Consider the following 25597-nt stretch of genomic DNA (forward strand, 5'->3'; position numbering starts at 1 on the left):
AGAAGAATATCTCACAGCCACTAGTTACTGGAAGTCCTTTTCTTCCTTTGTAGAGCCTTCTGGAGGCTGCTCTTAAATAATAGTTGTCCTCTGGGTTCTGAGACTTGGTGCATTTGTTGAGTCCATAACTGGCACATTTCACGGTTAACAAGGGATTACAGTTCCTAAAACTGCCACCATTCCAAGGTGATTTTTTTTTTTTTGGCAACTATTTTCACGTGCTTCATTTGCTATGGGATGAATGAATAAATTATTTATTAAGCATTTTAAGATGTGTAAATCACTGTGCTAAGCACTGGGAATACAAATAGAAGAGTTAAGACAATCCCAGCTCTCAGAGAGCTCACATTTTAATCAGAGAGAAACACATATGAAAAGTTTTCACTGCAAACAAGATGAAAAGGTCCCATGGTCCTTAGGATACAAAGGCAAAGTAGATAATAACTCCTCTTCCTTGATGTCATTTCTTGATAAAACCTTATAAACTTCTGATATTGAACTATTTAATGGTAAAAGGACCCTGGTAAGAACTTGGTTTTCTGAATCTTCAATAGATTTAACTATAGCACTTGTGAGAGTAGTTGGTTACTAGGCTGCATCTCCACAGGGGGGAAAGCATTATATTCTTCATTATTCATTGCCACTGGCTTAAGTAGACTACCATCAACCCTTGTCACCAGAGGTCCCTTCTGAAATATAAACAGACTCTCCTGAACCTGAAGAGGAGAGACCCAGAGACAGAGACAGACTCCAACCCTCCATTAAGTGATTTTCTTAGAAGACTGACAATCTTCTACCCCTACATTTGTTTGACAATGGATTTTACTATCCTGAACTGGCTTGCTTTGTTTTCTATAGGAACCAAGAAGTCATCCAATCACAACCTATTTCCTTAGTGGCATTAGTTGTCTGTCCAATGGTCAAAAGACTGTATTTTTCTCAAATTGATTAATGACCTACACATCCCCATCCAGCTTACACACTGAATCATTTGACTGAGCTGCCTTCTTTAATTACATTAATTAGGAGATAGAAGTCCCCAGCCAGATGGAAAGAAAGAAGGAAGGAAAGAAAGGAAAACAGGGAACATAAAGTAAATAAGTAATAGGCTTGAATAATTGCTCACGTCATTATTTCTCTTCTTACTAGGTATAATGCTATCCCAGAATGAATATTGTGACATTACAATAAACTGAAAACAGAGCTTATTAGAAATTAAAGGTAGCTCTTCTTCATCTATGGATTTTTTTTAACAAAGAAGTAAACCTCCAAAAATCCTAAGTGCTTTAGTTTTTTTATATCATTCAGGATATGGATCAAAATTAGAGATGCTATTCAACAAAATTTTAAGTTATTTATTAAGTGCCTACCATGGTCAGGGTATTAGGCTTATCAGGCTATCAGACCCTGGAGAGACAAAAAAAAAAGTGACATTAAAACCAAGACACCTTGCTCTTAAGGAGGGAAAGACATATATGCAAACAATGAAACTATAGGCAGAATATAAATTAAATTCAAAGGCAATGTCACCTCACTTCCAATCACCCTTTAGCTTTCATGTCAGATTTAAAAGGCATGTGTGTTTTCACAGAATCACAGAACTATGGAATAAAAAGGGGCCTTCGGCCAAATGACTGGCCCAAGATCACCTAGCAAGTTAGTGGCAGAATCTGGACTGGTTTTGTGAAACTGAACATCAACTTAACCCAAGAAACTCATGGCAGTGATTTAAAAGTATTACATAGATAATAGCTTTAAAATTTGACTCTCTCATTGTGACCATAAAACAATTCTCGAAGGCAGCTTTAAATGAAACAGTTTTCATTGTTCAAACATCTAAAAAGCCAACCAGCTTTCAGAAATGACTAAATGACCTACTAGTATTCTTTATTCTTTTTTCTTTTTTTAATGGAGGCTTTTGCTCCCCTGCTGAGACCACGTATTATATCCAGTTTCACATCAGAATGAATTTTTGTGGCTAAGTTTGAAAACCTCCTGAAAATAGCAATTAATAATGGAAAAGCTGACAGACCCATAAGTGTAGTGGCATGAATGGCACTGCTATAATTATGTGCCTTGGTGTGCTTATATACATGTAAACACATTATAAAAATATCGTATGTGTACGTGTATGTGACACTGTGTCCTCATACAGGTAGTTGGGGAATAGATTGCATATACATTCAATTCAATTCAACAAATATTTATTGAATATAAAATGTGTAGCCTTGGATTAGGTGCTACTAAAAATAAAGTTTAAATTTTATATTTGGGTAACTCTCCTCATTTCTCAAAGTATTTTACATTTATGATTTCATTTGATCCTCAAAACAACCCCTTACTTAAGGATATTGTTACACCATTTGTGAGATGAAGAAACTGAGACAGTGAAGTTAAGTGACTTTCCATCAGAGCAATCACTAGAATCTGGTCTGATGGCTCTAATTTCCAATTCTCAATTTTTCTACCACTCTAAATGACAATCTCTTCTTCAGGATCAAATGGTATGTCTTCATAATTGTAAAAGTGACATTTCACTGTGGTAGAGTGCTAGCAGCCAATTGTCGATAGCTCTAAAATAATTAGGAGCTTAACAGATTTCTTTAAAAAGACAAAGATAGTTCTTTGATTTTAGTATTTTAAAATTTGGGGAGACCCCCTAGTAGTTGTGATTCAGAGGAATTTTTTGTCAGCGCTTCCTCTGAAATCAAGGAAATACTTTTAAAAAGATGTCTTAAGACCATGTCTCACTGAGCGAAGTCTGTATTTATATTAGTTTGCTCTCTTAAATCGGTCTCATCAAAACTCAGAGTTGGGATGCTACATTGAGTTGCTTTGCTAGAATCATGATCATTAGGATAGATTTCAATGACTTTGGAAGCCAAGGACAGTAGCCTTTTACCCTCATGTTAATAGAAAAAGGCTGGTGCTAGCAGTGAAATCTGAATACGCTTTATCTTCATTTTTTAAAATTTGGTAATGTTACATGTTTTTGTGGAACATTTCTTGGCATGAGACTGTTCACAAAGGCGTTTTCAAGGGATAATAAAAAGGACATTATGTAGCCCCATACCTACAAAATCATTGAGATGTTCGACATTGTGTACATGTCTAAAGCTATTATTGAACAAACCTTTAGCTATTCAGTAACAGTGGATTTGTGTTACTCTTCTAAGCACTTTGTACAACCAAGAAGTTTCTATGTTAAACTTCAGAGAGATAGTGTGCATTATACCAAATACCAAATCATTCCATTTGTTATGTGTATTGCTTATGCATCGGTGGTTCATTTTTGATGTAAAAAAAAAAAAGAACTTGTCAAAATATTTAATTTTTCTTTTACTAACATCTAATCTCAGTGTGAATGGTCAGAAGCCTAGTGAGAACAATGAGTCTCCCTATTTAAGAGAAGTTCTCTAAATGTTTGTGTCCATGTCTGGTCACTTTCCAGTTTAAAAATGTGTGACTTTCTTTTCTAATGTTCTAGGGGAAAGCGATGGTATTTGCCCCACTCCGAGGGACTACTCTAAACCAGTTTTGCAATCTAGCTGAAAAAGCTGGTTTCTCTCTCCAAAGACATGAAAATTATGATGAACACATTTCAAACTTCCACTCCAAGGTTAGTTTTCTGCTTGTGTTAGATAACACTTTAATCCGCATTGCATTTTGAAGAGATCATGGTCTTTTTGGCAGGTAACCTAAATATTTGATTAAAGTACTTCTTAGGTGTGTTGCTTCTGAACAGCTATTTGTATCTGATTATTTTTGTGTGGCAAAACCATCTTTTATCTTTGCACGTCTAGGAGGATTTTACAGAAATAGCGCCTGTTTACTCTTTTTTCCAATAACAAACTAATCTTTCCATTCATAATAGTCTAATTTGTAGGATGTAGGATGGAGATGGCCATAGAAATGAATAATAAACAAGCATTTATATTTTAATGAAAAAACCTACTGCCTTTAAGTAGGTTAAATGCTTTGCTGTCCCAAAATAAATAGAAGGTGAATGTCTAATTGTATCATATCGTACTGTAAATCCTTATCTCCCCTGGCTTTATAGCTGGGTCAGTTGGCAGTTTCAGACCGCTAAATCTCATACAGAATTTCACAGTTGCGAGGTTATATGTCAGATCGAGGAGCTACAAGATTTAGGTCAAAAGCACTTATCTGAGAGTGATTTCTAAGCTTGCTTACATAAAGCAGTGTTATCAGCCTTTTTATTATTTATAGGAGAAGAGTAATGTAGGACACCGAGAGGCAGGTGTTCAGCAGAAAACTTTTTAGGAATCCCACGTTTGTTAATACATGTCAGGCTTATCAGGATCACATTTATTACCTCTGATGATTTTAGGGCACTGCTCCATGCCTCAACAGAAATCTCCTGCACCAGCTAATCTGACCTCAGCAAGATCCTTGGGCTTGTCATGATTTTGCAAGTTGTAGCTGCAAAAAGTAAAGGCTTGACCTTGATTTTCTTTTCCTGGGAAAATATTAATAGCCTCCTCAACACTCTTTAGTCCCCATTAGTCTAGTAGAAAAATGCTTTGTTTTTAGGGAAAATGGGGGCAGACTGAGTTTCATCTTTGAAGAGGGAATGAGGAAACCAGGAACTTCCTGGAAATGTCTTGACTACCTGGGGTCACCAGGGTCCCATTTCAGTCCCTGGAAGAAGGTTTACTAAAATGGGATCTTGTGGACTGAAAGAGTTAAATACTTCTCTAACTAGCAATTTATTCCTTCCAACAGAATCTGGTCCACCATTTATTATAGGAGGGGAGGGAAAGAAAATTACATGTAACTCAGCTCTCATCCAGTTGCCTAGAAGCCTATTTTCTACCATTCACCCCACCCCCCAGAATAGGAGGAATGGCTTTTAGGATATTATGTGGTAGGTGGAACGTTCTCTCATCCTCCCCCCTTTTTCCCCTCCATCTCTCATAACAGAACAGTCTCCTCTCCAGCTATAGTTACTAGGGAAGAGATTAGAGGTACAGAGGTCACCTGATGATGAATTTTAACATGGTGCCTTGCACTCATATAAATGTGAATCATCATTATCATCTCCTGGAACATCAGATGTATTTTATCATTGTCAGCTTGGAAAATCCAGGGTACTGGGTGATTACGTGAGGCTCTGCACTGTGGGACGTGTCCACTCTGTTGTCTACAGTGACCATGCTAAAGTTAACTGTGGAGTCCTTGGCTTCCTCCCCCCTTTACCTGTATTTGATCAGTAAATAGTCTCTGTCTAGTCCTACCTCAGCATGGTGCACGCCCACAAATAAGCACCCTCAAAAATAATCATCGACTGATTGACTAGTTTCTCAAAAGTAGCATTTATTGAATAAGTAAAATTGACAGAGGGCCTTAATTCATTATCTCAGCATAAATGTCTAAAAAATCAAAGTATGTGAGTTTTCCCCTTTTCATTCATTTTATATATTACCTCAGGGATCTCTTTTGTCATCTTTTAAGCAGCAGAAATGTAATACAATACTGCTGGGAGGAGTTGTCTAGGGAGAGCTTTAAGTATTTGATATAACATAAAAGCAACAACATACCCAAAGTTTTTGGTGGTCTTTAGTCCAAAATGGGGGGGGAAAAGGTGCTGGATTTAGAATGAGGAGACATCCTTATTTTGAATCCTGGCTGGCTGGCTCTCGGTTTTCCTCATCTGTAAAATGAGGATGGAAGATACCCTTCTAGCTCAAAAGCCTAAAATGGCACGATGATAGTAGGATGTAGGAAGGGAGGGCCTCTTGTCCCCCAAACCATACTACAGAGTGCCAGGCTTTCTGACATTGGAATCATTCCTCTCAGGATGGACACATACTGGCAAAGCTAGAAAGTTTACATTTGTAGTTATAATGTACAAAATAAGAGCGTGCAGAAGGGATTTCCATTGAGCGAGGGCAGTTGGGAGAAGCTGGTGGCAGAACTGGTCTGGACCCTAACAGATTCAGAGAGTGACCATCTTCCTAAAAATTGATTATGTATCAAAGTCACCAAGAGAGCTCCATTGTTTCTCCTTTGCCAGCATCCCAGACCTGCTCAGGACCAAGTAGGAAGCACTTCTGAATACTGGACAAGTGACCCAAGCCCAGGAAGACCCCAGAGTAGGATAGGGAAGATGCCTTTTGCTGGAATTCCCATATTTAAAAGTTTTCCCTCTTACTGAGGGAAACCAGTTGTCTTGCCGTCCATCTCCTTGTAAACTTCCCATCTTCCCTGGGATGAGACTGCTCCCAAATGAAGTAGGAGTTTTCCTTCAGGCTGCATGTTATCCTCTTAGCCCTACTGTTTTGGAATAGAGCGTAACCAGCTGGAGAACTGTAAGACGCCTGATAATTCAGCTCTTTGCTGCTGTCCCGTCTTAATCTTGTTACACAAATGGTTGTGAAGAGATTCATGAATTTTAATTTTGCCCTCTGCATTAGTGCCTCATGTCACTCATACACAGCTGCCTCCTATGTAGAGTTTTTCACCCCTCCTCCTACAACAGGGGGAAAAAATTAGTTACAATCTTGGCAGTAGTGCAAGTTTAAAAAAAATCCACAGATTTAGGCAGCCACCCATGAAGCTGATTAACAGTCAGTGATCAGGAGGAACAGCTTTGCCTCTTAAACTTTTCACCTTTCATTGTTAGCTGTGAAATTTTATTTCCGTTAAAAAAGCAAGCCTGTAATCAAATCTGTGCCATTCTATACTTTCTGCCAGGGCTTTGGTTATACTGCACCCACCTTCTGCAACCACCTTGCTCTGGAGCCAATCTGCAGGAGGTGGTGGATGCTCTGAAAACACTGGCTTTGCATCTGTCCCAAGTATGGGGAGGAGAAAACAAAACCCAGCTCGCCACTCCTGCCTCTCTCGGACCTTTTGCTAGCTACGGAAGGCACTGCCCAGCTGGGCGGCTCAAACGTGTCCAGATGTGAGGTTGGCAAATTGTTGAGTGGCACAGAGCTCTGACTTAGGAAATGGCTGGAAATGTTGTCAGCTTGAAATTTTATTAATAAAAATCGCCTCATTCATGAAAATCGCTTTTAAAATGCCATTTCCTCTCAAGCATTGTTTTTTTTTTTCTCTATTTAAAACTACCTGTGTTGATTTATTTTCTCTCTGTGTGTATGCATGTGCTCACACACATGTGTGCACTTGGTAATGAAAATAGTCTCTGGCTCTGTGGTAAAGTCAGGACATTGTGTCAAAAGAACGGCCATATTGCATTTCTGCTTATCTATTCAAAATGCCACATTATAAGTGGCTGGTGCTCAGAATCTGTGTGGTGTGCTGTTGATAATTGTGGATACTGTAAAGGGTAAACAGTATGAACTCCACTCCTGCGGCAGCTATTCACAGGGTAAGGCTGAGTGTGTTACATCCAATTATGAAGTAAAGCATAATGCTACTAATAGCAGCTATGTAATTTAGTTCAGTCCTCAAAGACCTTGCTTTAACCTGCAAAATTGAAAAATTGTTTTATTCACAATTTGCTTTTTGTTCATTTTTTTTAAAAGGTGCCTTTTCATTTCTTAAAATTATAATTATTAATTGGGCACAGAAATATAGCTTTGATACATGGAATTACTCTTAAGCCACATAACATTCCCCACCGAAGCAGGTATTTTTCTAACTGTTTTGTGTGTGTTTCAAGTACCCTGATGCTATAGTCTTGACACGTTCATGATCTGGTGACAGGTTATAATATTTTCTTGGAGGGTTCCCTCCTCCTCCATCGCCGGAAGGGCTCACATATGGCATTGAACTGGACCTACCCCCTTCCAGGAATGAAGCCTCCGTTTTGGCCTGCAGAGGTCAGCACAGAATCCAAGTTAAAAGTGGTTTCTAGTCCATATTTACAGAAGAATTATTTATCCCACATATTACCTCAGGGACTTTATAAAGAGCTCATTTGAGTCTCTCTCTATTAGTACATTGTGAGTGAGTAGGTCAGCTGATTCAAGCTGAGTAATCAACTTTCCTTTATCCCCACTCCCTGAGGAAAGAATTCAGCTGCCTTTGCCCCCCTCTACCCAGTGTAAAGCATTTGGGGGGAATTCCCTCTGTCACTCTCCTAAGTTGGGGGCAAGTAGGATAAGAAATGTTTGGACATAGTAGGTCCTGACTGGTGATTTTGCTATAGGAAATCTGTGAGTTCATTTATCTACTATTCCTCTAAGAATGAACAAAACGGGGAACTGAGATTAAAAAAAAATAAAGATTAAAAGAAAACTATGTTGGGGTGACAAGAATCTATAAAGACCTTTCCAAATTGATAATCTTCTAGGAAATGAATTGAAGTTACTTTAGTGATTATGCAACCAATACCTCGATAAAGTAGATTAGAAAGAAAAAACTAAATCAGCTTTTCCCCCACGCAAAGAGAAAAGTGTGTTAATTAATGAGGGGCCCAAAGCTTCGGGAGCCACTTCCCAGCTAAGAACTATGCTCTAGAGAAGGTCTACATTCCAATTACATTTACAGTAACCTCTCCTACACGAACTCATATTTTATTTTTGGGGAATGGGGAGAAAGCAGAACTAAGCTGCTCTATTTTAGAATGGAGGTGGTGTTTGTATACCAATCCCTAAATTAGTTTATTTTCCAATTGAAAATATTATGCAGGGTGTCCTTATCCCCCATCACTTTTAAAAAATAAAATATTTAACAAGTATTTCTTAAAAATCCAATCAAAGGTCTCAGATTAAACACTCAAAAAAATATGAGTTTGCTATTTATAACATACAAAATATCTTTTACCATTCTGGCAAATTAAGGATATGTTCATTCTAGATTTGTCAGTCTTTTAAAAAAATTTTTAATTTATTATGGAAGCTTGATGAAGCTTGACCTAAAGAGTTGGTGCTCTGTTTTCCTCTGAGAAAGGAGTTTTTGAATTTCACATCATTAATTTAAAAATAAATAAATAGCAAACTCTTCAGGAGCAGCTACCCTGCCCGATATATGAGCCCAGACAAACCTTGTTGTGTCGAGGCATTGCCAGGGTCTGGTAATGTCTAGCGATCTCTAGCACAATGGGGTGGGGAGGAGGATGGAGCTTCAGCATCATTACACATAGCTTGGTCTAGGGCTGGTAAGTTAACCTCCTGGTGAAAAACTTCACACTTTCTGGTGAAATCCTTGGGTAATATCATTAACTTCCTGAGTCAGTAATTTGTTTTTGGATTTTTTTTTGTAAAATGCTGTTTGTGTCCTGAAAAGTGCTGTTCATAAAAAATTACTAATGATTCATATCTTCATAATGCTGTCATTGGGTTTCCAGAGTACTAAAATTATGTTTGCTTTTAAATTGTGTATCAGACAGTGGATGCTTAGGGATTGATATTTTTTCATAAATGGTACATTTATGATCTAGATAAGAGGTTAGTTATTATCTATAGATTAAAAACTCATCTTTTTATTTTTTAAATTTTCAGTTGAAAAATGAAGAATGGGATACATATGAAGAAGACCTTCATTATCCACTTCTACTAGTTTTAAGCAAACACGGATAAAATACAAACAACTCAGAGAAGGCAAACATCAATATGTATAGTCATATATTTTTTCAAAATAATATGAACATGTAATTGATAAGAGAGACATGTTTGGTTTGGGGATTTTTTGGATAGGTTGTTTTTTTGTTTGTTTTGTTTTGCTTTGTTTTTGTGTATTGATTATAAAAATTTCTAAGATTTCTGCATTGTGTCACCTCCAGAATATTGTAAGGTTTTGAGTTTCAGGTTTTACCTTTTTTTAAATACAGTGATTCTCAAGTTCTTCAAAGCTGTGTTTTCCTTGTCCTCCTAGCCGACTTCATGCTTTTCCTAAACCAAATTGTTTTGTTTGCCTGTGAAAACTCACATATATTTGTGGTAAACTCTAATGCTTTTCTGATTAATTGGGAACAAAATTCTTTTTAGTTAGAGTTTTTATAGAGGTTTCTTTTGGGGGAGAGATTTCTAAACAAGACATGTCATGATTCTTCTTTCCCCAAAAAAACTCATTTCTTTGGAACCTCCACCAAATTAACTGTTTCTTTCTCTTTCTCTCTCTCTCATATACACAGATATTCTCTCTCTCTCTCTCTCTCTCTCTCTCTCTCTCTCTCTCTCTCTCTCTCTCTCTCTCTCACACACACACACACACACACACACACACACACACACACACACACACACACACACACACACGACGCTTTTTTCTCCTACAGATGTATAAGAAATCACTACATCAGACTAAAGCATCATAAACTGACCATTTGTCCTTTGGACACAATAGTTTGCCCAGCCCTCTGCTCCTCCTCTCCAATTATGTGTGATTAGTCTCAGTGTGTTGTGTCAAGAAGGGGGAGTGTGCTGAGTGCTTATTATCTGTTTAGGTACAAGAAGAGCACATTTAGGCTCTGACTATGAATGAAAAGTGAGCCTTTATCGAGTCTAAAATCTAACTGCTGCTAGTCTGCAGGCCACTTTAAAAACAGGTCCTTCCCAGAAAAAATTCTAAGCAAATGACTGATAAACTGGATTGCATATATGGGATTAAAAAAAAAATCAGTCTTATAATTATCTTATTTAAACTAAGCATATGTTGTTATTTGAAGTACTTCCAGGGTATAGTAAACATTACATGGGTGCTACCCAGGACAAAAAGAGAAACACTTTTCTGCAGGGAATCTGAGCATATTCTTTCCCGGTGCTTCATCAAAATGGTTTAAATGCTTTTGTAGAAATCCAGATGTTTATCTGTAAAGGATCATCTGTGCACACTTAGCAGTAATGCCATTAGCAGGTTATCTCTCTCTGCATCCTCATTCAATACTAGGGGCAAAATAATGGATATTTAATTTAAAGACCTTTTTTAAAAAAATTAAAGAAAAGGAAAAATTTGATGAAGATCCTTTAGCACGTTAAACAAACTTGGCTGTCATTAAAAAAAAACACTCACTTCTAAAAGTCTTCCTCTGTTCATATCTATCATCAAACAAATTTTTCACCACCATCAGTTTGCATGTCCTTATATTCACCACTTTTTCTGCTCCATTAGAACACCTAGACAGATCTCTGAAGGCATAGGTCAAGTCGCAGTTAGATCATACATTTCTTTCTCACAAAAACTTGAATTGCAATGCCAAGTGATGGGCTAACATCACAATAACAGCAATTTATTCCTCTTTGGATAAAACAGCAGTCTATTCTCAGTGTTAGATAAAGACCAGGGCAATGCAAACCAGCCATTTAGCTGAGTAGTTCAGCTAGTGGTAGCTCTCCTTTGGGGATTGTATGGGTTGCATACTGGCTGAATATTTTCTTGTTTAAAAATCAGAAACATTTGGGATGTTTTAAATAACGGTACAAATTGTTGTCCTTCTCTTTTTTTTTTATATTGGGGGAAAAAAAGCAGAGAATTTTTCCCCACCAAGGCGGTTACAAAATCTGAAACAAAGAAAACCCCATCTCAACACTGACACCCCAGACTGCCCGTTCTTTCTTTTGAGTGTGTGATAAATACAAATATGCGCCTATATTCACACATACACAACAGAATAATTAGGCTGTCTCATGAAAATACATAAATGGACAAGAATTACATTTTCATTTGGTGTTTAGGGTAAAGAAATGTCGGTATTTCTTTCGCTGAGAAGAAAATGTATTTTTTTAAATGAATTGCTAAGATTTAGTTTCTGCTTTGGGTGTAATGTTACCAGATCCTGGTAAAAGATTGTGACTTAAAAACATTCAAAGAGAAACCTATGATATTCCATACTTACAAATACACACAGTACAGGGGCCTGCTTATTGAATAAAAACATAGAAATTGTTGACTATAAAAAGTTAATGATTCCTTAGTTATTCTTTCTATTTAAAAAAAAAAAAACCTTTTCCTGGAAATAATCCTACTTTTTAGATTTCTTAGAGGTTATATAGGAGACTGACATTGTATACTGTGGTTGTATTCAAAATGTGATCAAGATCTAGAAAGACATATCAAATGTTAACAGAATGCTGATCATGGGGTCAAAAATCCTTTGGCATTAAAAATTTCCATGTTGATATATCTGTTGTTTTCTGATTAAAAAATATTTTTACATATTGATGTTAGACCTCCATAACTGCCATTAAAACGTATGATCCATTTCATTACACAAGCAACTCTTTCAAAAGGAAGTCTTCTATCTGATTAGAAACTCACAAGTATTATGTCACTATATATTTTTCCTAGCTTCTGAAAAAGCTATACCACATTTAGGATAAAACTTAAATTCCTAGGGCACCTCTGTCAGACTAAGTTAATTTTGTCAATGCAAAATTTTTTTTCTGATATTACCCGTAGTGGTTTATCATGTGATGCTCTGAAAAGCCAATTCGAGTTAGTTATGAAAAATATATTTTATTTTAGCACAAGACATATGATGTGAATTGGGATATAAGTGCTAGAAAAGGCTACCTAAGAGGTTGATGCTATTTTGTATAAATCGTGTATTTTGTTGGCTTTTTGACTGAGCATGAAAATGTAACTTCCATTAGGGAAGGGTAATTTAGTTGCTTGGTATTCAGCAGAAAACTTGTCGGGGCCATAAAAGCTTTTCTGGCTGGTTCCTCGGGTGTTTTCAGAGAAGAGCTGCCCACCCCTTGCTGTTTTTCCCTTTGGCTTCAGTATGGGCCGAATTTGCCACTACATACCTGTTGAATCAATTTTGGGGATCCAGCAGTTAACTGAATGAATAGAAGGATTAGTGGCCCTCCAGAGCCCTATTTCAACAGCCAGGTGTCTGTCCTAACTAGTTAACTGCTTTTGACAGTTGAAGAACCTGGTTTTAATGCTATAGGCAATGGGGTTTGTTTCCCCTCCCCCTAAACACCTCCCCACACATACACACCTCCAGGAGCTGAATGGAACATACCTTTTCCTAATAGTTTGGTTTTTTTTTTTTTTTTTTTTTTAAGGAATTGACCATCCTTTTCCCACCTACCCCCACCTCCACCTAGGATGCCATTGTGCTTAGTCAGCACTTGACTTGTAGCCGACCATAACACAGTACTGTGTCAGTCTTGGCCATTTTCCTAGAAAAGGCTTTGGAACGAAAGGTTGGGAGGTTATGATAAGGAGAAAATCGAAGTGTAAAAATGGCCCTCCATACTGGGGGAGGAAAAGCTGTTTAGACTACTGAGACTTGTCTCTAGTCTGCAAACCACAAGTGCCCCTCGGAGGTTAGGATCTCCTGGGTCCTGGCCGTATGAATTATGTAGAGCAAGTTAATCCCCCTTTGAGGAAAACTTAATTTGGAATCCAAAACTGTTTTTCCTCTAAGGAGTGAATTTCAATGTAAGGCAAAAGCTATTTAATTTTTTTAATAAAGCAGGACATTCAAAATCTTCGGGCAATTTTTGGAAGCTAAATACCATTTGTTTTTCACAAATTTCTCTTCACTTAGGTGACTGGCATTGGCTATGGGGATCAATGTGGTCTCTGCCTTGGAAGTCTGTGTACTTGGGGGTGTGCTTGGAGAGGCTTGGTTCTGTCCTTTCTTCCTCCTGACTTTTCAATTAATACACTTTCTAATAGATTAAACAGATCATACTGTGACTTTTAAAATGTCAACAAGCTAGTAAACAGAAATATAATAAAATGGCTAATGGGAGATTCAGTAGTTAATAGAGACCCTGAAGTATGAGCATATACAGTAGCTGTATATTGGAAACTGTGCAACTGAAGATGGCTTAGTATTGCAAACTGAGGAAGAAAATTGTTTTTAATTAGCACCTTCATAAGAACTGCTGATTAATACTGTTTTGTTTGGTGAAAGGCTTTCAGCTGAGTAATTTGTGCAGCCATTTCAACAGTTTTGTTAGAGCGGATCTCCTGTTGTTAAACACAAACAGCAGATGATAATGGTGGAAGATGAGTTTGTCATGTAACAATTTACCTTATAAAAAAGCTTTATAGAAAACCCAATACAGTAGGTACCAGCAGAAATCACATATTTTAAATCCTTCCAAAATTGCAGTGTGCCATGCTTGTGTTGGGTTGTTGTTGTTGTTGGGGGTTTTTTGGAGACTAGAAACAGATTTTATATCATTTATAAAATTATATACACAATTTAAAGGTGGTGTAGCATGGACAGACCACTTTCCCAGCTACAGTTTATATCAGAGCAGTAAAGTAGCCTTGTATTCAAACACTTTCTAAACTACACAAAGCAGGTTAGAAAATCGAAGCCTAATTAAATAATATACTTGCATATAAATTTGCACTGAAGGTAGATGTAGGGAAAATAAGAATCACCGTTCTTCTACTAGACAGGTTTAGTCCACATAAGACCTTAAAAGATCTCTCTCATTTTCTCTTGGGAGGTTTAATTAATCACTTTTTTCCTCCTTCTGGGGAATGTTTTTAATGGGCAAGTGAAAACAGTCCCATTCATTGGAACCTGACGAGAATAAGATGCTAATTTCAATGAACTCTCATCAAATGCATATTGCCCAAGCCAGAAGCCTGGGAACTTTTTTTTTTTTTAATCAAATGCAATGGCAAAGAATATTTGCATTAAAATATTACACTAACCAAGGCTGGTAAGAACTGTAAATTATCAGAGTGCCATAAACGAGCATGAGATTTTTTTTCTTTTTCTTTTTTTCTTTTTCTTTTTTTTTTTTGTAGACAGGCCTTCGGGGTAATAACAAGGGTTGAGGCTCAATAAGGTTTAGACAGCATAATAGTCTACAAAGAAAAGCCACAGAGCGCTAATGTGAAGGAAGAGCTGTCCACCACATGCAGCAAAAATCACCAAAGGTCATTTTATGGTAGCAATTGTGACATAAAATTGGTGGTCATGCTACATGTCTAATACTCAGCAGAGCTTTATAAATGATGGCCCCTAGCGATGGCTGTCATTAAGTGCTTTCATCATAATAAACTTTAAACTGTTGGCTTTATGAATCGCCAGCCAGCTTCAGCTGTTCGTTGGATGGAGCTTGCAGCGCCTTAAGTGTGACAAGACCTATTAGGAATTGCAACCATGTTTCAAGCGTACTTGGCTTTCCCACTCCTGGGGTGATTGCTGCCTATTAAACGGCATCTGGGAAGATTTTCCTCCAGCAATCTCTGATCAAGAGCTTTTTTGGGGGGCTTTGACCTGCATTTCCTTCAAGACTTTCTCTGAGGAGTTTTATAAGAGCAAAACTCCAGAGGATTTATAGCCACTTCTGATTAATACCTTTTCATTTTTTTCTAGCAACTCTCCCAGTGCTGCATAGAGAAAAGCTTTCATTGTTCCTAAGGTGCTTATTTGTGACCTTTTCTCTGCTTCTGATTCCCTCTAACATGTTCTCAGTGAAATCCTCGGGGTGGAACCAAGACAGTTGTTGAAGTTGTTACAAGCTATGGGGGGGAGGGGGGGAAGGAAAGAATTGGAGGATGGGGAAGAAGAGAGAGAGAGAGGGAAGGAGAAAAAGAAGGGGAGAGGGAGGGAGGAGGAAGAAGAAGAGAGAGGAAAGGGAAAAAAGAGAGAAAGAGAGAAGGGGTTGGAGGGAAAGAAAAGAAGGGAGAGAGGGCAGGAGAAGAGAGACAATGAGGGGGGAGAAAGAGGAAGAGAGAGGGCCAGAGGGAGGGAAAGGGGAATGGGGGGAAGAGAGGGAGGGAAAGAGAGGCAAAGGGAAGGAGAGAGAAAAAGAGAGGCAGGGAGAATGAGGAAAACTGAGGAGAAAAGGAGAGGGAGAGAAAGAGGAAGAGAAGGAGACTTAAATATTTTAAAGAAATACATGCACAAAAAGGAACTAGCTCCGCCTATTTCAACGCCTAACCAGCAGTGACATCAGCAGCCACCCGAAGAACAGAATGCATTCACAATGAGCCCTCCGTGTAAATTGAACACTACACATAAAGATTTCATGATTCAAATTACACTTTCATTAACCTTTCACACGGGAAGTCTTTTAGTTTCTATAAATCTTCCAGTGACTTACCATCTGTCCTGCTGGTGTGAATAATAGATGTTTGGGGAATCACTAGTATAAACCCAGAGTATTTAATTTACAAGGACAAAATACATTTTTCAGAGCCACTTAGAAGGGACTTTAATTACTTCTTGTCACCTTTTCAAACTTGCTGGGTGGTGTTGTTGATTTTGGGTTGCTGTGATGGTGATGATGGTGTTTTTTACCCAGAATTCTCTGGAGTTGACTCAGATGTTTGGGCCTTGGTAAAAGCTTTAAATGTCTAAGACCCTGCCTTAATACTTTTATTAGTCTTTCTTTTAAGCCAGGTAATATCCTAGGAGATAGCTAGTTGAATGTCTCAGGTGTGGACCATTACACAATTAAATTACCAAACCTCAGAAGGGATTAGATTAGGGCCCAGCAGGGAGCAGCTGGGAATTCTTGGGTAGAGAGAGGATTTTTAAGTAGCAGGGGCCTCTTTACATGAATAGCATCTTCCTGCTTTGGAGGTTATCACAAACTTGTTTCTCCAGATGAAGCATTTTTCCTAGGAATGGGATGTCATAGTACTGAAAACCATTTTTCAATACTCTAAGCCAATAAAAAAATGAATAAGAAGGAAGATTCAAGGCTTTTCTCATACAAAGATATGGATCTGTTCAAATATCAGCCCATGAGCAAGGATGAACAACCCTATTTCAGAACAGTTGTCTTGGTGCAGTAGGTGAGGTCAATTTGAAGAATTTCCGCTCCCCCAACAAAAGGAGTGTTTGAGAACTCCATATAGAAGTTACCTCAGTTGTCTTGGTGACATTAAGGAGAAGGATCCATGGAGATAATGCTTCATTTCCAAAGGAAGTCTTTCCACATCAACATTATTGCCAGATCAAATAATAACTCATTAACAAGGCCATCTTTGACAACATACTATTTTTCACAGGCTATTCTCATAAACAGCTATTATCATTCAAAAATTCCTTTACTCTTTCTTCAACATCATTCTCTACCTATACCTCTTTCAAGGAAAAGGGGAAGGAGACACATGATCAAGGGCAGAATTTTCCTCCAGTCCCCTTTAAATTCTTTTTTTCTTCAATTTCTTTTATTTCACTTTACCTCTACACTCTTTCTGTTGACCTCAATTAAGTAGTCCTCAATTAGTCATCTTGCATTGCTCACCCTCCTAGCATTCCTCAAGAGAGCTACCCTTCTAGAATCTGAGCCCTTTCCAACAGAGCAACCAACCCCAGCTCACTCTGCCTTGGAAATCAAGGAACGCCTGATGAATGAATGAAAGGCTAGGAGGTTTTTAATTGTCTAATACTAGGAAAAAAGCCTTGTGGCAGGAATCCTCTCATTCTGCTTTGCTTCTCCCTGGCTACATCCTCTTAGCCTTTATCTTCTCATGATTCCTTGTTTTCATTAAAGGAAAACCCTGGACTGGCTCATCTTTCCTCATTCGCACTATAATAAATCTCACCGTTCTAGCTCTGTGACTGACAAACAACTGGCTAAGTAGTCTGAGGGTGTTCCTATTCTGGATGGAAATCTATTCAACTCTATATGACATCAGATCTTTGGCTTTCCTGTGTTTATTTAGGCTGTGGAACTTGCCAGTCAATGAAATGTAAAAGTTCTTCATAATACTTCAGTCAAGGTCAGTGAGCAAGCCCATCCTATCCCAGTCTTGTTTTACAAACATGCAAATAAGCCAGAGTCCTAGTATCTCCTTGGAACTTGGAAGAAGGTCACCAGGCTGTTTCTAACTTAGGATGGTTGCATTTAAAAGCTTTAACCAAATGACCCTTGTTTCCACCTTCAAGTGCATTATACTTCCTTTTTTATTTTTTCTTCTCCACTGCCTTCATTTTCAAAAGTGGAGGTCACAGCCTCCATCTGTTTACATTTAAATGGAAGGCTCTCATCTTATTTCTTCTTGGTCAACAGTGACCAAATTAATTTTGTGAGAGCACCCTGAGGTCCAGAGGGAGTGAGACAAAGAAGAAGAGAGGGAAGAGAGCATCCTATAAGTTCTTTGGTTTTCTGAGACCTTTCTCCCTCAATGATACTTGTTCTTGATTCACCTTCATCAAGTGTGAGTGGGATCCAATGTGGAAAAAATCAGTCTGTGACAAATGCAAATGAAATCACTGTGTTTGGTTTGACTACCTCATTAATCTGAAGTTCTCCATTCTCTTTTGCTTTCAAAAAATCATTTTAGGATGAAAGCTTTTGAGATTAGAGAGCACATTAATGTCCTCTAATTGCAACTCCAGCCATCTATCATGTAAACAGGACTACCCAAGCATCTTGCCATATTCCCTATCACACCCTTCTCCCTACCTGCAACAGCAGACCTCTTTCCACCATTCCCCCTAAGTCTGGGGTTGGGGCGGAAATCCACTCAGCTCCAAGGTTCTCCTGAACTGTCTTGATTTGTGAGCAAGTGAAATCGTACATATCTCACTAATATCTAGCTGGCTAAGAGCAATGGAAATCAGTGGGAACATGGCAGGGGAGGACTGTGACAGCAGGAAGATAGCAAGATATAGGGTAAGTTCTAGTTTTCTAGACAATGGCATACGGGACATTTAGAAGTGACTTGCCCAATATTACATAGCCAATATCAATCAAAGATACAATTTGAAGCCATGGTTTTCCTGGCTTCAAAGCTAGTTCTTTATCCACTACATCATACTGCCTCTCATAGTAGATACACAATAGATATTTAAATAATACTTTTCCATACATTCATTTTTCAATTGAGAATACTAAGGGAAGATCAAAGTTATACAGGCAATGGTATAGCTGGGATTTGAACCTCATTGTCTTTGACTTTCAAATCTAACTCTATAGGCTTATTGCTGTTTCTCCCCTGAGCTCCCTTTCTTCTCTCTTCCTTCCCATGTTAGTTTGAATATTTGACCATGACACTGAAAGGTTTCATGTGGTTTTACATTTAATAGGTTATTCTTTAAGACTTTTAGTGGCTTTTTAATACCAATCTGCAAAGGGAAGGAAAAGGAATTGTGAGGTCTTTGGTATTATTACCTTTTAATCACCATTTAAAGGTGTAGGATGAATACCAGTGGAAAGAACATAAGATCAAGTGGGATGTGGTAGAAAGGCCCCATATTCTAGTGTTTGTTCTATTATTAACCAGGTATATGACCTCCAAGCCTGGGTTTCCTTATCTTTAAGATAATTATATTTCACAAGGATATTTTATGAATCAAATGAGAGTGTTTATAAATTTTTATGCCATAAAACATTTGATTTTTGTTGTTGAATCATTTCAATAATGTCTTACTCTCTGTGACACCATTTGGGGTTTTCTTAGCTAAGATACTTAGAGTGGTTTGCCATTTCCTTCCATAGCTCATTTAACAGATGGAGAATTGAGGCAAAGAGTTAATTAAGTAACTTACCCAGGGCCACACAGCTAGTAAGTATCTGAATTTGGACCTGAACACAGGTCCTTTTGACATAATGGTGGTGTTATCTTGCTGTTTTTTAGACCAGGTTTTATTTTACTTCTTCATATTCTGATATCATAAAGTAGTTGATGGTCAGGCAGGAATATTCTTAGAAGATTTAGTACTAACCCTTTTACCATGTTGTTCCATGGGGCACAATGACAATTTGAAAAAGATCCCTCTTGGAAATCCTTAGTGGTTGATAAAACAGAGGCCAAAACCCAGTTTTTCACAGATTACAACTACTCTGGGAGGCTCACCAGAGGGATTAGCACCTCACAGAGAGCCTTAGTTATAGGCAAAATAAGTGGTCCCCTAGGTGACATAGGTTTGAAAGTCTGGAAATACCTATATACCTTCAAAAGAGGTATATACCTTCCCTGGTGGAGCTATTAGAGCTCTATATTTCTAGCTTAAGGTTTTCACTTGTGTAAAAATACCCATTTTATTGATTGTCATAGTAGATGCATATGGAAGGTTCAATTTCATGTCAAGGAGATGGGGGATAAGTCTTGCTTTTGACACTTGTTGGCTATGTAACCATGGGCAAATCATTTAACCCACTTGGCACCCCAAGCAATTCCCTGAGACTATAAATTAGAAATTAATATAAAATCAGTAAATTGTTAACATACATTAGTATAGGGAACTTCCTCTGTATGTTTCCTCACAGGTCCAGTTCAAAAAGAAACAAATAACATCTTGGACAGTTAATCGTTTTCTATCTGCCCTCCCAACTCCCAATATTGGACTTCACCTTGGAACCACTCTCGCCTCAACCATTTAAAACAGAATCCCACTTTTTCCTTAGAGTCACTTTCCTTTCTAGCATTTCCATAACATGCCTTCCCTGTCTTTCCATTTCCCCTTTATATATTGTCTTCACCCATTCAAATATAAAATCCTTCAGAGCAAAGACTTGTACGACTTACATGCACTTTTATTCTCGAAGCTTAGGACAATGCCTGACTCATAGGACTTACTATTACACTTTTGATCAACTAGACGGCTTGGTGGATAAAGTGCCACATGTGGAGTTCAGGAAGACCTGAGTTCAAATAAAATATAAAGGCACTGAGTACCATGTTCCTTAGGCAAAAAAGGGGGTAGAAAGGGAGGATATGGGAGAGAAAACTGAGACAATGTAGAAATAGAGATGGGGAAGAGAATTTGAAGAAAAACTTGGCCAATTCCATAGTTCTACAAAGGACCAGTTCTGACCTTCAATTATTTACGAAGAGTCAAAAATGGAATGCACCCTTGCTGAGCCAAGTCCATCTCTCTAAAAGGTGCTCTTGTGGGAAAGGAGTTTCAAGCCTTTCTTTAATTGTACTTGCTATGTTAAGGACACTTACTTAGTTTTCCTTCTTGGAGTCTTTCCTTCTCACTTTGTTAAGATCATAAGGACTACCAAGAAATGAGAAGGGAGAAAATGAAGATTTGAGGGTTTCTTGATACCATCTTTTATCTTTTCCCCTTCTTCCTCTTTCCATATCTGCATTTCAGAGTTGGTATTTTATAATATCTTTCTCTTTCAGATTAAAAATAAACCACTCTGCAGTTTCTCCAACTAAAGTCAGCTTCTTCCAAGCAGAGAAAAGAAGCAGTGAAGGGGTTTATTTTCCAGTATCAAGGAGAGTAATTCTAATTTGTGTAAAGGGATGGAAAAACCCTAATTTGAGAGCTGAAGATCAGGAAATTACAAAAAAAAAGTATGCTTCAAAAGACTGCTCAACAGACTATTGACTGATTTCTTCCTTTGAACTAATTCTATCATGAAAAGGGAGGGCCATCTCTAGTCATCCTGATTGATATCATGGCTCCAGAGGAGAAAGTGAGACTGGTGAGTTTGCAGAGCCCTCCCTCATTTAAATCCATTGCACTTGTATATCATGAAATCACTACCTTGCTGTCAAAGACAAACAACAATAGGCCATGGAAGTCTATAGCCAGACTGGCCAGAGTGTTAGTTTCCTGGGAAAATTGAAAAGTTTTTGATCACAATAACCCCCAGTACTCATTATGATGCTTAGGGATCCAACAACTCACATTTGTATTGACTCTTGAGGTTTGTAAAGCACTTTCCTCACAACAATTATGTGGAGCAGGAGAACTTTAACTCCATCCCCATTTTAGGGGGAAACCATGGCTCTGAGAGTTAAATGACTTGTCTTTCATCACATATCTAGTAAGTTCCTGCAGCAGGATATGAACTCAATTCTTCTGCTCTAAGGCCAGAGTTCTTTTTACTCTATTGATCTACCTTTCAGATAGAAGATACCAACCAATTTACCAGGATTTATAGGTCAACTTTCACAATAATGATAGGGAGTGAAGTGAGGGGGAAGAATGAAGACTAAAATTAAAATTAGAATTAAAAATGAAATGGGAAACAAGAAAAGTGGGAAAAAATGACCAATTAGCATTATTTGAGGAAGTAGATTCTTTTATGCTCCTGAAATGATACAGTGACTAGCACATAGTAATCCTTTAATAAATGCTTGCTGACTGATTGACTATGTCACCACTAACTGATCAGAAACCACAGTCTAAGTAGTCAGGAGTCTGTTAGATGCACAAGTATGGGTTATATCTATAGAATCAATTAAAGATTGGCAACCGTCTGAGAGTTTCATGCCATATTTTCATTCATGCCCTGGTTTGAGTGAGAAGGGTAGCATATAGTGAGACATCAAGAACCTCCCTGCCCCCATCTTCACAGCCACAATCCAGGAATCCTGAAATTCCCAAATCTTAGGCTTCCAGCACTAAAGACATCTTGATTTTGGAGCTGCTGGTTATAAAGAAGGGGATACTAAGAAGACTGGCTTTCCTCCACTATTATCCTGGCCATCAGTTCACTAAAAGTCATCCCACATACCATATTTGGTACATAGGCTAGAGTTGTCAACCCCTGGAACAAATGTTTGGAGATCATTTGGTCGGGAGCATCCGATCCTGCTGGGACAACACAGTGGGTAGCCTGCCCCTAAAGTAAGGAAAACCATGATCTGACTGGTTATACTGAAAATCTGGCAACACAAGGCACCCAACTCCAGTCAGGCCTGAAATTCAAGGAGGCCTACATTCTCATTTTTTTACTCCCCTCCTGCTCAGCAAGGCTGAAACGATATGTTTGACAGAAAAATCAAATGTGTCTGTGTGATTCACTCCCATACAGTGTAATTAGGCTGCTTCTGATAATTTCTACTGTTTGCAAAGACTACAGAAATTAAGGCAAACATAAAGGATAGGGAAATACAACAAGAATATAAATACACCAGGAGCAAATACACTCTTTGGGAGGGACAACACGCACATACTCACACACATGTACACGTATGTAAAAACTCTGAGGAAGCAAAAGACCTAGTTTAAAAACAGAGAAAATAACTATTCTCCATGATGAATTCAATTTCACAAATGTTTATTAAAATATATACTAAAATTTAGAGAAATAAATGATCTAAAATTTTATTTCATTAAAAGAAATAATATGATCTATAATTGCCCAGTCATTTATGGAGACAGAAGGATGTGATTATTCATAATTCTATGTATTTAAAACTTCTAACTCTGGAAAGTTCACACATAAATTCATCTGAGGACTTCCTGTTACTTGCCTGGTTAACATATATGGGGGAAAATACCCAGAAAATTGCACATAAATTGTTTTCCCTATTACCCCACTAAAAGTTTGCATGCTATCTTGATACAACCTTTATTCGCATGAACACTGCCATTTACATTAACCTGAAGTTATGGATTTGAGCAAAGCATAGAAACAAAAACAATTAAGAGAATCTGACACTCGCTGCAACAGAATAATTCAACTAAGGTGGGTTTATGAGTTGGATACGTATTAATCTTTCTCTGTTGAATGAAGGGAAAAGGTTTAAAGGGTCAGAAAAGGAGGCTAAGAAAAGGCAAATTTAGATTTGAATCTGGACATGGATGATCCACTGATTTGCCCAAGATCACAGAGCTAATAAGTGAAGGAGAAAGGGTTCATACCCATTTCTCTTACTCTAAGTCAAGTACTTACTTTTTTTTTTACTACTACATAGTCAACCATTTTTTAAGCATCTACTATGTACCAGACACTATGCTAAATGCTAATTATTAATATTGTCAAAAACATAAACCAAAGAGGTCCTTTCTCAACATTCTCTAACCTTCGAGTCATCTGTAAAATGAAAGAATTTATGATCCATTGATTTGCTCATGGTCACAAAGCTAATAAGTGATGGAGGCAAGGTCTCTTTTCATTTTACCAGTAAGAAAACTGAGGTAAAAAGAAATGAAGTGACACAAGTAGTAATTGATATAGCTAAGCTTTGAATTCAAGTCCTATGATTAATCGTTCAGAGCTCATTTAATTTGTCTGGCCCTTAGTTTCTGTGGATAATAATATCTGCCAAACTTACCTCACAGAGTGGTTGTGGACCTTAAATAAAATCATGTAGATTAAAACCATGTAAGTATTGATGATTATTATGATGCTTCAGCATTTGCAAAGCACAGAATATATTCTCTCATTTGACCCTCATAACAACTTTTTCCCCTCGTTGAGGCAATTAGGATTAAGGAACTTGTCCAGAGTCATATAGCTAGTGTGTATCTAAGTGAACTCAGGTCCTCCTGACTCAGGATACCTGCTCTATCCACTGTACCATCTCGATGTAAGTGTGAGAGGTCAAATTCGAACCCAGCTGTAAGCCCAACACTTTGATCTAGTAGCTACTTTGCTTTAGGACTTTCCACTAGACTAGATTATAAATTCCTTGAGGGCAGGAACATTTTTTTCTATATCCCTTAAAGGTCTGAGTACACAGCAGGTACTCAATGTTGCATGCTTCATAGTGGTCCACTTTTTAAACTGAATACAGAGCAATTTTTCTTCACATAAGTTAAATATCAGTGATTCAGATAGCTCAACTTTAAGGAAGACAGAGTTGTTAAGCATCCTCTGACTAGAATTTCCTTTAAATTTTCAGCAAGAGAGCCTCTGAAGGAACAGAGACTGAGGTGTTTAGATTCTGCTCATTCTAGCCAAAATTAAATATTCAAATTGGATTTGTTTCTAAGCTTTGCTCAGGCCTAGAGCTTCAGTTTAATGTAAATGGCAGTGTTCCTTTGAATAAAGGTTTCATCAGGCCAGCATGTAAACTTTTAGCGGGGTCTGTATTATCCATTTAGAGAAAACAATTTGTGTGACAGCCTATCCATCATAATCCCCCTCTTCAGATTTATGGTCACAAAAGACTCTTAATACAGGAGATGTTCTGGGGGAGGAGAAACATTTCCCAAACAAGGAGTCTTGCTCTCCTAGGCCAGGTAACAAAGGGTCCAGAGGAATTTGGTGGGGGCCTCCCCGACCACCTGCAGGTTAAGCCATTGGTCAGTAGATTAACTACAGCTAAGTGTTTTTAAAAAGCAAGTTACCCAGGAGAGCAAGCAAACAAAAATCAGACTGAAGGTTACACATGGTAAACCAAAATTTAATAAATCCACCACTGGTGAGCTCAAGCCAAAAGGTGCAAAGCCTCTGGTCATTTTTGTTCGTTGCCCAGCCTACAGTCACTGGCAGTAGGTAGCTTCTGGGCCCACCTGCAAATTGGAGGAGCCCTCAGTGAAAAGAAATTCCTCACTTCCCCCTTGAGCAAGCTTTAGTTTATTTACTCTTGGGTCTTCAGGACACCAGCTCAGTGACAGAGTCAGCAAAGAGCTTTCCTGCGGTGGTCATTCTTTTTGTTCATGTCCCTGCAGGGGATTGGGATGAGCATGAATCCGGGCTGGGGGTGGGTCTCCATAGGCCTTGGGGGCTGCTTCTCTAGACCCTGCTGAGGCTGTGGATCCTACCTAAGCAGGAGGAGGAGCATTCCTTTCTCTGGCCATTGTACTCTCCCAGAGAAAGAAAGGTTCCATGAACCCGCTTCTCTGTGGAGGCTGACTACTAGACTAGACTGCTATCCTCCCCAACACCTTTTTTGGGTTGACCTTAGATTCTGGGGTAAGAAGAGTAAAAGGTCTTTCTAGATGCAAGAACAGAGATTCTTAACCTGTTTTTTTTTTTTAATTCATAGATTCCTTTGTCAGTCTGGCAGAGCCTAATGGACCCCCTTCTTAGAATAACCTTCGCAAATAAATAGAATACATTTGATTATACAGGAAACCAATTACATA

At 38.1% G+C, this 25597-nt stretch overlaps 1 protein-coding gene across 2 annotated transcripts in view; it reads left to right on the forward strand.

Moving 5' to 3' along the window:
* The window catches only part of CAMKMT (calmodulin-lysine N-methyltransferase), a 525230-nt gene extending 515447 nt beyond the window's left edge, over nucleotides 1-9783 (forward strand). The window contains exons 10-11 of one of the 2 annotated variants that reach the window (XM_051975194.1): nucleotides 3488-3619; nucleotides 9435-9783. In XM_051975194.1, the coding sequence (XP_051831154.1) occupies nucleotides 3488-3619; nucleotides 9435-9512 (210 nt within the window). In that variant the 3' untranslated portion in view covers nucleotides 9513-9783. The other variant, XM_051975195.1, reaches the window with a different exon arrangement.
* The last annotated feature ends 15814 nt before the right edge of the window (nucleotides 9784-25597 follow it).

The sequence above is a fragment of the Antechinus flavipes genome, chromosome 2 (genome assembly GCF_016432865.1).
Source record: "Antechinus flavipes isolate AdamAnt ecotype Samford, QLD, Australia chromosome 2, AdamAnt_v2, whole genome shotgun sequence".
In the NCBI taxonomy this organism is placed as follows: domain Eukaryota; kingdom Metazoa; phylum Chordata; class Mammalia; order Dasyuromorphia; family Dasyuridae; genus Antechinus; species Antechinus flavipes.